This window comes from Pteropus vampyrus, unplaced genomic scaffold, assembly GCF_000151845.1.
Source record: "Pteropus vampyrus isolate Shadow unplaced genomic scaffold, Pvam_2.0 Scaffold132, whole genome shotgun sequence".
Classification (NCBI taxonomy): Eukaryota; Metazoa; Chordata; class Mammalia; order Chiroptera; family Pteropodidae; genus Pteropus; species Pteropus vampyrus.
Window position 1 is genome coordinate 1,785,939 of NW_011888913.1, and position 10,797 is coordinate 1,796,735.

At 45.5% G+C, this 10,797-nt stretch overlaps 1 protein-coding gene across 1 annotated transcript; it reads left to right on the top strand.

Moving 5' to 3' along the window:
- The first annotated feature begins 1,146 nt into the window (after positions 1-1,146).
- TIMM21 (translocase of inner mitochondrial membrane 21) lies at positions 1,147-4,943 on the top strand. Its single transcript, XM_011367343.2, has 6 exons — positions 1,147-1,170; positions 2,398-2,524; positions 2,604-2,701; positions 4,098-4,171; positions 4,262-4,367; positions 4,460-4,943. Exons 1-6 carry the CDS (start codon positions 1,147-1,149, stop codon positions 4,553-4,555), a joined length of 525 nt encoding a protein of 174 aa, XP_011365645.1. The 3' UTR covers positions 4,556-4,943.
- The last annotated feature ends 5,854 nt before the right edge of the window (positions 4,944-10,797 follow it).

The window sequence follows — 10,797 nt, forward strand, 5'->3', positions numbered from 1 at the left end:
CCTTTTATAGAAGTTCAGTGCTTAAGATGGGAAGACAGTTCACACAAATTAAAAGGTAGAACTGCTAAACGACTTAGAATCTGAGAATATAGATCTACAATTTTCGTACATCTGAACTGAAACTTGAAAGTTGATTTTGATATAACTGTTGAATTATGTCTAGAAAAATTTTCTCAACTTTTATTCTGGTGTGGAGACAGCTATATAAAAATTAGCCATTGTTTAATACTTTAAAATAGTCAAGCAAGTGGCCCAGATGTTATTTCATCTATTTGAATCTCGCGTTCACGCTTTCAGACATTAGTAACTCTGTGAGGCACACTTCCCCAGTTCTACACAACTGAAAGTTAAATACAAAAGTCCCTAATCTCAGTCTTCTAAAATCCACTGTTCTCTGGACAACCATTCACAAGTATTTCTTGAGCTTCCATTTTCTCTATGCTTAGAAGGTGAGCAGATGCTAACAGGTATGGCAAAGAAATCCTAAATTCTTTGAGAAATTGGAAAGAAAATCGATACAGAGTGTGAAACGGTGTGCTACAAAGAAAGAGTTCTAGGGCGCATATGATAAAAAAATAATGGATAGAATAAATAGAATTATGGAGTCATCATCCATAAGGATTAACTCATGTAGATAATTCAGTAAACACTTCTCTTGAGTGGCTGCTATTGTGCCCACATACTGAGTTGGACTGCACATAACGACAGGGTTGAAGGTGTCCCAAACATTCCTTCCTGTGGCACATGCATAAGAACAACTGTAAAGAACTTGCCTGTAAAATAGGAAAGGTGAAATGTAATGTCAGAGAAAATCAGTTTTCACAGATGAGATAAAGCATTTTTATTTATTGATGCTTCGTTTCACAAATAATTTGTAGAAAAAATAAGTAAAAAGGAAGCAATTCAGACACCCATGATCGTACCACTCAAAGGCAACTTAATATTTTGGTTTCTGTCACTTTAGCGCATGTACTTTTTAACAATTTTAACAAAAAAATTTAGTTTTTGCAATCTGCTGAATATGTCAAAAATATAATCTAGTGTTTCATTCCTAATAGCTGAACAGGGTTATGAGGGATGATTAAAAGTTCAGCATGAACAAAGAGCTTGTGTGCAGAGGTCTAAGGCACAGAGGTGTCAGACAGCATGTGGCAGGTCATCTGGGTCACAGTACAGGCAGGGCCTGCTGCAGAGCCCTGTCTGATCTGGACCTCATTCAAAGGTAAATGGGTGGCATCAGGTAAAACTATATGTCTGTTGTTGTTGTTATAAACTCTTCATACTGAATTTCACAGTTTTGGATGTTAACTCTAATGGCAATCAGATCACTTAATTTTTGTTAACTTTAAAATGAAACATTCTGAGCAAATAAAAAATACCATTTGAAAAAAAAAAAAAGGTGACTGGGAGGCAGCAGCATTCCCCAATGTGGGACTTGCTGCCTCCAGAGTCCGAAGAGGCCATCACGCATTGCGGCAGGATGGACGGGAGCAGCGGTTTGTCTTTTACTTGGGATGGGGCGCCCCGCACGGGCACTGCCGAAAGGCTTGCAGGTGTGGGGGCCGGCCCTGCGTTGCTGCCCAGCCCATCCCCCACACTCGGAGCACACTTATCCTACCAAGCTTCCCAACACATGTGCCACTTGTTACCGTCAGCTCCAGCGTGATGGCATAGTGGGCAAATGTGATGTTTCACAGAACAGCGTTGTCCAAATCTCTGCAGTGATGGAAGTGACCAGTACGTCTGCTGCCCCAATATGGTCACCATGAGCCACCTGTGGCAGTTGAGTACTTACAATGTCACTTGTGTGGAGGAACTCAAATTTACTTAATTTTAAGTTAAAGTTAGGTTAATTTTAAAGTTAAATAGTCATGTGTGGCATATAGCCACTGTATTGGACATCCCAGATCCAGAACATCCAGGTCACTTAAAACTGTATGACAGAGTGGGAGACTTAAGGAATCCTGGGCAAAACCACAAATGTACACTTTTATTATCTGTTTCATGTTACTACAAACTAGTACTGTTGCTTCTTGTCATTAGAGGCAGAAATTAACGCACTGTCCATGTCAGCGGCCGATGCCATGAGGCTGTGCTGATGAACTCACATAGTTACCCTCTCTGTACGGGGCTACTGCTCACTGACTAACAGTGCACCGGTGTCATCCTCTAGGGTGAGCGTATCTAGGGTTTTCTAAGAGAAGACTGGTGAGTTACATGAGAATGTGCTGGGAGCCACCCCATATCTTTAGGCCTGAGAGTCATGCTAGCTCTGCCATCCGCTCTTAGATGCGACACGGTTTTGATTGGGTTCTGAGTCACAGGAGATTGGAGGACAGCTGCTCCAGAACACATAGTCCCACTCGTTGGGACCTGAGTCCACACCCCACCGACTAGAAATACCAAAGGTTCTCGCTCGTGCCCTGCACTCCTGTGACTCGGTGGTGTTTTCTCTTTGCAGTGAAAGAAGCTGGAAGGGATTTTACCTACCTGGTAGTGGTGCTTATTGGAACCGGCATCACAGGTCAGAAACACAGCAAGTACGACGCCCTGAATACCTGGTCTTGCTTGTGCTTTGCTTGATCTTTTTCTGTGACTTTCAGGTGGCTTGTTTTACGTGATTTTCAAAGAACTCTTTTCTTCATCCAGTCCTAATAAGATATATGGTAAAGCCTTAGAAAAATGCAGGTCACATCCTGAGGTGAGTTTATGTAATACTACGTAATGCTTGAATTGTGATTATTAGCCCCGTGTTCTGTACTTGAAACGTCTCGATGAGGAGCACCCAAAGGCCCATGTCGGGGTGTTTTCATCCTAAGTGTAAGAGAGTCGTTTTACTAGTCGTCATGGATAATAAGTTCTTAGAATATGCCAGAGCATTAAACCCATGTGACAAGTGTCCAGTCTTTTTTTAAAAACCAGATTCATGACCTCATGATCACATAGTAATTCTTACTGAGAGCCTATCAGGAGCCAAGGACCGTGCTCAGTGTTTGAGTGGAGTGTCTTTATTAAATCTCACAGAAACCGTTTGTCTCAGGTACTGCTGTTATCCCACTGACAGAAGGGGACACCAGCACCGAAGGGATTAAAATAAATGTGTAGGGCATAATTAAATGTCAGGACGCATCTCTAAAGAGATGAAAAGTTGCCATGTTATTCACAAACTCAGCCTCTTCTAGATCATCAGCATTTCGAACAAAACGAAATATACAGAATAAACAGAGAGAGTGGGCTGTTATTAAAGTCATAACTTAATTTGCCGTCTATAAGAGCTCTATGAAGAATAATCAAACTTTAACAACTCAATTTTGTCAACGTTTATAAAGGGCCTATTCTTTGCCTAGCACTGGGCCCGGTAGAAAGGTAGAAAACCCTGAGGTTCTGATACTGATGTGCCCGCTCTGCTAAGTTGTTTGAAAAGTTGTTGTGTTTCAGCTGTACCGTTCTTAAATCTCTCTCATGTTATACATTTCTTTTTTATTTATGCCTGAAAAATGTGACACTAAAGATGCTCCACACAAAATAAGAAAAATTTTATAGACTACAGGCAATATTTTTGTTTGATATTAATTTTTGTCTTAAAGGTTCCAAAGTGTGTGCATTTTAAATTCAATAAAAATTACATTTCTACTTCATTATGAGTTTTCCCGTTAGAAATCATTGATTCCCAACTCTAGATCTAGTTTGTTTTTAAATTGTTTTCGTAGCGTTTAGTATTAGACCCTCCCCCCCCCCCATTAGATAAATTCCACTAAAAACGTTCAGCCGTTTCACTGTTTGAACACTTTCTTTCATTGTATCTGGGTTTTGGAAGGGGAGTGGGACCAGCTTCACTCAGCCTACACCATTCCAAAACTACAAGTAGTACCATAAAGTTCTCGGATCAGTCCTTGCACAGAAAATATTTCAGTTATTTCTGGGATGATTTTTCCGTGAGAGCTTTCTTCTTTTCATCATTGGAATTGTCATTTTGAATAGGTCCTAGGCTTATTGATTTTTTTCTAAAATAATCACTTGGTTTGTCAGAAAATATCTCCCTAGGAAACTTTAAAAACATGGCATTTACTAAATAAGACATCGTCTTTATTCTGCAGGTTATAGGTGTCTTTGGCGAGCCTGTTAGAGGCTTTGGGGAGGTGACAAGGCGTGGCCGAAGGCAGCACGTTAGGTACTGTGCATTGCTTGAATTTGGAGATCTCGGGGGTAATTTTTAAATGAAAGGAATTCAGGCCTGTGTTCTCTCATTTTTTTTTGACAGCTTCGTTGAATATGTGAAAGATGGGCTGAAACACATGCGTGTGAAATTCTACATCCAGGGCTCCGAGCCCGGGAAGCAGGGAACGGTGCACCTCGAGGTGAAGGAGGTGAGCGTCACAGTGGGCCTGGGGACTGAGTGCGCAGCTGCGGGAAACACTGGGGAGAAAAATGACGCCTCACAATACTTTCTTTTTTCCAGAACCCAGAAAACGGCGAGTATGAATTTCGATATATATTTGTAGAACTTGAAGCCTATCCTGGTAGAACTATTGTCATTGAAGATAATCGATCCTAAGGTAATGAACTCACCGGCCAGCACGCTGTCTCCTGAGGGCTTTCGCATGGGTCGGCCCTCAACTCGGCTCCTCATAGCTCTTCTGGTCGATTCTGAATGAGACAGGAAAGCTCGTAAAAGTGAACGTGCCTGGGTAGTTGCTGGGCTTAGACAAACTGAATTACAGATTTTCTTGTGTAAAAAGTCATAAAATAGAGCATATTTTATGTCATCTTACTGAACCGTCGATCTTGGGCAGTATTTCTGCTCTACTTATATCTTTCATCGCAAGGGAGTTTTGTTAAAAATTTTACACCGTGTAAGTAAGAAAATAGAGTTCAGTATTCTGTGCTTTTTATGGTGTATAGCTATATAAAATCTGTGAAATAAAACTAACAGAAAGACGTGAGAAGCAGCTTCCTTCCATATACTTTGGAATCTGACTCGAGACGATCATTTAAAAATATTCAAGAACTGTAGGGAACCTGGTGGTGAGTACACGCCCTGCACAATGCTCCTATGAGTTCTGGTGATCTCTTTTCTCCTGTTTCCTGTGAATCGGAGGTGTCGTGCGCAGTGGGAAGGTGAATGCTCTAGAGTTGGGGGGACCTGAGCCTCATCCAGCCTTACTGTTGTGGCTTTATTAGGACAGGTGAATGAGATGCAGGCGCAAGTGCCTGGACCATAGGAGGCACCCATGGAGGGTCCCCACCCCCTTTGGAACGTGCGCTGGTACTTCTTACTACCAAAAGCAGCATGGAAATGAATGAGTCATGTACATACATCATGCCTTTTTTGGCTATGGACCCCCTGTTTTATCTAAAGTATTTACAGGGCATTTGGAGAAAAGTGACCTTAACTTACAAAGTGTGATCATTTTATCGTATCTGTATGAAGCTCTATATGTGCTGGGAAAGTTCTGAAAACGTCTTTATCTGTGGTAGCTTCAGTGGTGACCCCTAGAAAACACATCCTTCTCCCTCAGAACATTCTACAGAGGACTTTCTGATATGCCCTTGACATTGTAGGATATTTGGGAGTGATGGACCCCCAGGCAAGCTATCTCCCCTTTTCAGTCCATCTCCCTGCTGGTTTGGTTCCTGCTTGAGCCTGTATTCATCTTTATGTACCTCCCATTTTATGATATACCCATGTCGCTTTAAGACGAGCTTATTGTTAAGACACTTTTATAGTCAGAAATAAAGCAATTATTTTTTTCCAAAAGGAAGAAAAATCTCGGAGGGTCTTCTGTACCACCGTGAGAAATGTAACAGCGCAGTTTTTTCGATAGCTTTGTTTTCCTTCCCTCTGATGTCACTTGATGCTGCACGTTCAGATTTCTTTTTTAAAAAGAGCTTCTTCAGTCAACTTCGGTGTCTGATTCTGGCCCCCGTTCATGGGCTCACTCCCATCTTCAAAATCCTTTCCGACATCCAGGGTCCACATCTAACTGTGCAGTACCCTCTTCTGTCATTTATGTGGATTTGGAAATAGTCATTTTCTTCCCAGGCTCATGTCCCTTCCTCCCCAGTGAACTGTTCTGTCAGAAGTCAGTCTAGAGCAGCGCGTCGTCTCTCGTTCCTTCACGAAATCGTTGGTGAGACAAGAGTTCGTCAGAGGTTCTGCTTCTAGCAAAGTGAGATTCCAGCCTGCGTGCCCCGCCCCCACAGCTTCCTGCCAGTAACCATCTTCCATTTAGAAACTTAAGGTGACATTTCTTCTGTGTCTCTCATCCAAATATGGTGTCACAGCTCCTGTCTCATGGCTTTCCACTTTGGGTCACACTTAATCTACTACTACTTAATGTACTTAATACAGTATTAACGTGTTCCACCTGTTAGATTTCATTCATTCCACAAACATGAGGACACGCAGTATGTCAGACCCTATGCTAGGTGCACAGAACCCTAAAACAAAAAGCAACAAGGGCTGTCAAGTGGGCAAAATAGAACAACGCAGTGGCTCTAGATCTGACCCAGAGGAGCGTGGCACCTGGCAGTCAGTGGCTTCAGACTGGAGGCACCGTTAGACGTGAGGTCGGTAGGTGGTAGGAGTTTACCAGGCCACCGAGTGAGGAGAGGACAGTCTCCGCCACCAGAGGAAGAGCTGGTGCTGAGGCCCAGAAGCCCCTACAAGCACCAGGTTACCGGCGTGGAGCACGGGACGGTGCTGAAGTCTCAGTGGTGAGCCGCTGCGGACAGGCCATCACCGGGCTACCCACACTCACCACTGGGGGTACCGTGGAACCTGTTGGGGACCCACCTTGGCCCCATTTGGAAAAGTTGAGCACGCAGATCTTGCATAATCAGGACTTCTCCCATAGGCGTCCACCTGGCACACGCACCTGGAGCCAAGTACCAGGTATGTAAGAACAAAAACCCGGGGAAGAGATTGATACAAGATACTGTGGTGCAGTTTCAGTCGGCATGTGCTATGGTCTTACTGGTCCCTCCAAAATCCATGTTGAAGTCCTTACCCCCAGGGGACAGTGTTAGGAAGTGGGACCTTTGGGAGGTGATAACTCTGTAAGGGAGTAGCACTCAATGGGATTAGCGTCCTTATAAAAGACGCTACCTGTCCCCTTCTGCCATGAGACACAGCAAGAAGTCTGCAGCCTGAAAGGGCCCTCGCCGACCAAGCGGGCGCCCTGATCTCAGACTCCTGTTTCCAGAACTGAGAAATGAAATTCGGTTGTTTATAAGCCACCCAATCTGTGCTAAAAATTCTGTGATAGCAGCCAGAGCAGGTTAAGGTGACAGAGGACTGTTCAAGTAACAGGAAATGTTCCAATATGCATGCATGTCACAGTCCTGTGCAGAGCAGGGACCTCCTCTAAGGAGACGATGTGAGGGAAGGAGCCAGTGACAGCCACAGCCTTCAGTGCAGAGGGATCTCAAACACTTGGAGCAAAAAAGGCAAAATGTGCATTTTGACATCATTTATATAGAGAGTCCAGAAATGTGCAAAAGTAAGTATATATCTACACATATGTACGTTAGTTAGAGACGCATACAAACGCGACAAAACTCCACAGAGACACGGGAAGCTAAGCCCGCGTTCTGGAGAATGGCACTGTGGTAGGAGACGGGGTGGGAGGCGAGCTTCAGGGGGTTGATCACAGGCAAGTTCTCGAGCTGGATGGCAGGGTCCACGGCTGTCCATTCTATCTATATTATACTTGACACCTTCCGCTACTCATGGGCGATTGATTACCCAGAAGGTAATGAAGCTAAAGTTCAGGGTCCCTCCCCTCCCCAGACCCCAAAGCCTAGCACCTAATTTCATATTCATAATTTTCTATGTCCTGTCTTACAGAAGACCCCCAAACCTGAAGTCTTGGGGTCCTCAAATCTCGGATCCCCACCCCTTGCATTCAGCGATAATTTTTAAATGCACCGAGTACTCTCAATCTTAAAATGAGAAAATCTGGCCACTCACCCTACCAGGCTGTGTTCCAGGCCTGAGTGTATCCCTCAGCCTCTCATTAATGCCAATGCGCGTCACCCCAAGTCTGCATCAGCGGATACTGTATGAAAACCCTGGGTTTTGTTCTCTACTGTAACATCCTTAACGTTACCTGTTTCTCTTACCGATGATGTCCTTTCTGTATTTTCAATTACACCTAATTTTATAATTTTGGTTACACTATTTTCTCCTTCCTCTTTAAATTAGTTTTTAATCCATGTCCCACCCGTGTCCCCAATGCCCCCTGCTGTGTTAGCTGCTCCTAGCGGCTGTCCCTAGGAAGTTAGAATCGTCTCCTAAACCGAGTCTCTGCCGGCAGTGTCTCTGCAGTGGACCTTTGCCCCGCCCAGCACAGAGCCACTTCTAAAACTCAGATCTGACCCTACTGCAGCCTTCAGTGGCTCCCGCTGCCCTGAAAAGGTTCAATGCCCTCAGTAGAGCTCCGATGATGGAGTCAAATCCCAGTGTCCTGCCTCAGTTTCTCCCTCCCCAACCATGGCCCAGCCACCCCGGACAAGTTCAGACGCCACGGGCTCGCGCCTCCGTCCCGTCGTGTTCCCCTGATGGGTTGCTAATTCTGGTGGGTTCTGCCAGAACGTTCTCAGCCGCTCAGCGTTGTCTTAGTACTTAACGTCAGGCCGCGCGTTCCTTTCCCAGCAAGTCCGTTGTGGAAGCTACAGTTCATCGCATAGGGGTTCTTCTCTCAGAGGCATTTTCAAAAGCCTGCTACAGAATTCCATAAAACCCCACATAAAAACTGGGGCCACAAGACGTCTTCCATGGCCCAGCACATTCACAGTGCACAAAAAGACGGCCACTGGCCCACAGCCCAGGCCTCGTCCTTGCAAACCCGAAGCTCGCCGAACATGCTCACTCGGCCCCCCGGCTCCCGCACCGCCCATGGGGAACGTGGAGCTTATTGGTCCTTGGGGACCGGAAACAGGATGGCTCACGCCCGCACTCAGTCCTTCAGCACCTTTTAATGCCTCCTGGGTCCACTGGGACCCAGAGTGAGGACTGGGAGCAAGGAGTCACCACCCACTAGTGCACTGGAATCCCTTCTGATGCCCACTGAGGTTCGCCTCCCGCCACGCCCCCGTCATGGTACAGACGTGACAGGTAAAACTCTGCCGACGAAGCAGGAGGCAGAGACGGGACCCGCTCGGGAAGTCACTCACTGCTACTTCCGGCTCAGGCTGTCACGGAGCTGGCGAACACTGGACTCGTCACATAGGAGAAGTCACAATGTAGGCATGAAGAAGTCACAGCATGAGCACACAGCCGGGGCTGAATGGTGTCCCTTCCCCGAAACCGAGTCCTCAACGGTGCCAGTTCCAGGCTGAACTGGAAGACCCAGATGGACTCACCCTCTCAAGGTCGTCCACGCACTCACATTTTAGCCTTCGAAGGTCACGCCACATGGCCTGGGCATTAGAGTGTGGACATACCTTCTAGAACCCACCATTCAGGAGGCAAACAAAGGCGTCTGCTAGGGCAGTGACTGGCTCAAGTTTGTCCCCTTCGTGTGACCTCGGACCCGGGTTTTGACCCCAGGCCTGTCAGATTCTCAAACCCTAGGTGTTTAACCATCCCTAATGCTGCCTTCAACCTTCCTCTCTTTCTCCAGAGTTCGGTTGCTGCACCTCTGTTTTTATAAGGCTTACGCGAAGGGTGAAGGTGTTTCATCCACAGGGCTATATTGCAACTATCGGCATATCTCTTCCTTCCGCTTAGGCTGTAGCTAGCGAAGGTATCATTTTCATTTTTGTGCCTCTAGTTCTTAGAGTATTTGGAAGATAGCGAGTTCTCAAAAAAGTTTATTAAATCCAAGCCTTCGAAACATCTCTGGTTCTAATGCTCAGGCAACACGTTATGCAGAAAGTGACTTAAAAAGCTGCCAAGTTCCTGGTGTGCCGGCGATTATAGAAAACCGCAGAAATGATGGGTGTGGTCCTGTCGCATCCCAAAGCAGCCCTACGTTAGTGAGCCAAAACACCAACCAAACACCAGAGATCGAATGCCTGGAGAGGGCTGAAACAACCCCAGGGGCCAGGGTGGTAGAAAGAAAACATACACCGTCCTCAGGATATAGTTATCAGGAACCAAAAATGGTTTACGGAACGACCAACTTGTATGTCCTACTTCACCATGTGACAAAACAAAAATGCAAAGAAAAAAGTAATGTAATGAAACTGTTAATATGAAAACTCTACCTTAAGCAGCTCAGAACAACCATTCACACTAATCAGATACAATGGACATTCTGCGATTATTCATTGACTAACTGGAGTGGCATCCTGACCACATCTAGCTTTTCACCGTGTGACATGTGACACTCCTGGCAGTCGATTATTTATGTGTAGCTAGTAAGAAACTTACTCCCCAAATTCCCCAGAGAGCCAACCTGCGTAAGGAGCTCTGCCCCATTTTCCACCAACACCCCATTTCCAGGTCCCCGCCCACCCGAGAAAAAGGTTCATCCGTGCTTCTCTGGTTATCAGAATACTAAGATCTCTGACAAATTATAAATACCTCTCCCTCTCCTCTTCCTGTTCTCTCCCCTTTTTCTTGGACTTTGTGATGAACTTTTGTTAAAAACAGTGAACAGAAATGCTAATACCTCATCGGGTGTTGAACGTGTATCGACACCATTTGTTACTTCGAGATCCGAGGAATTAAAAAGAGGGTAAAAGCAAGCACCCCGAAGTGACGGCTTCATCCGAAAGGCCAGTCGTGGAGTGGGGAATCCTGGCATCGCCCCTGCAGTCGGCACCAACAGCCGCGTGTGCTGCTCACAC

What these genes read in the sequence shown, in the direction of transcription:
- TIMM21 (XM_011367343.2), top strand. Translation starts at nt 1,147, where the DNA reads ATGTGGCAGGTCATCTGGGTCACA. An exon ending in GGCAGGTCATCTGGGTCACA is followed by an intron (nt 1,171 to 2,397) that starts GTACAGGCAGGG and finishes CCCACCGACTAG; the next exon opens with AAATACCAAAGGTTCTCGCT. An exon ending in TGCACCTCGAGGTGAAGGAG is followed by an intron (nt 4,368 to 4,459) that starts GTGAGCGTCACA and finishes TCTTTTTTCCAG; the next exon opens with AACCCAGAAAACGGCGAGTA.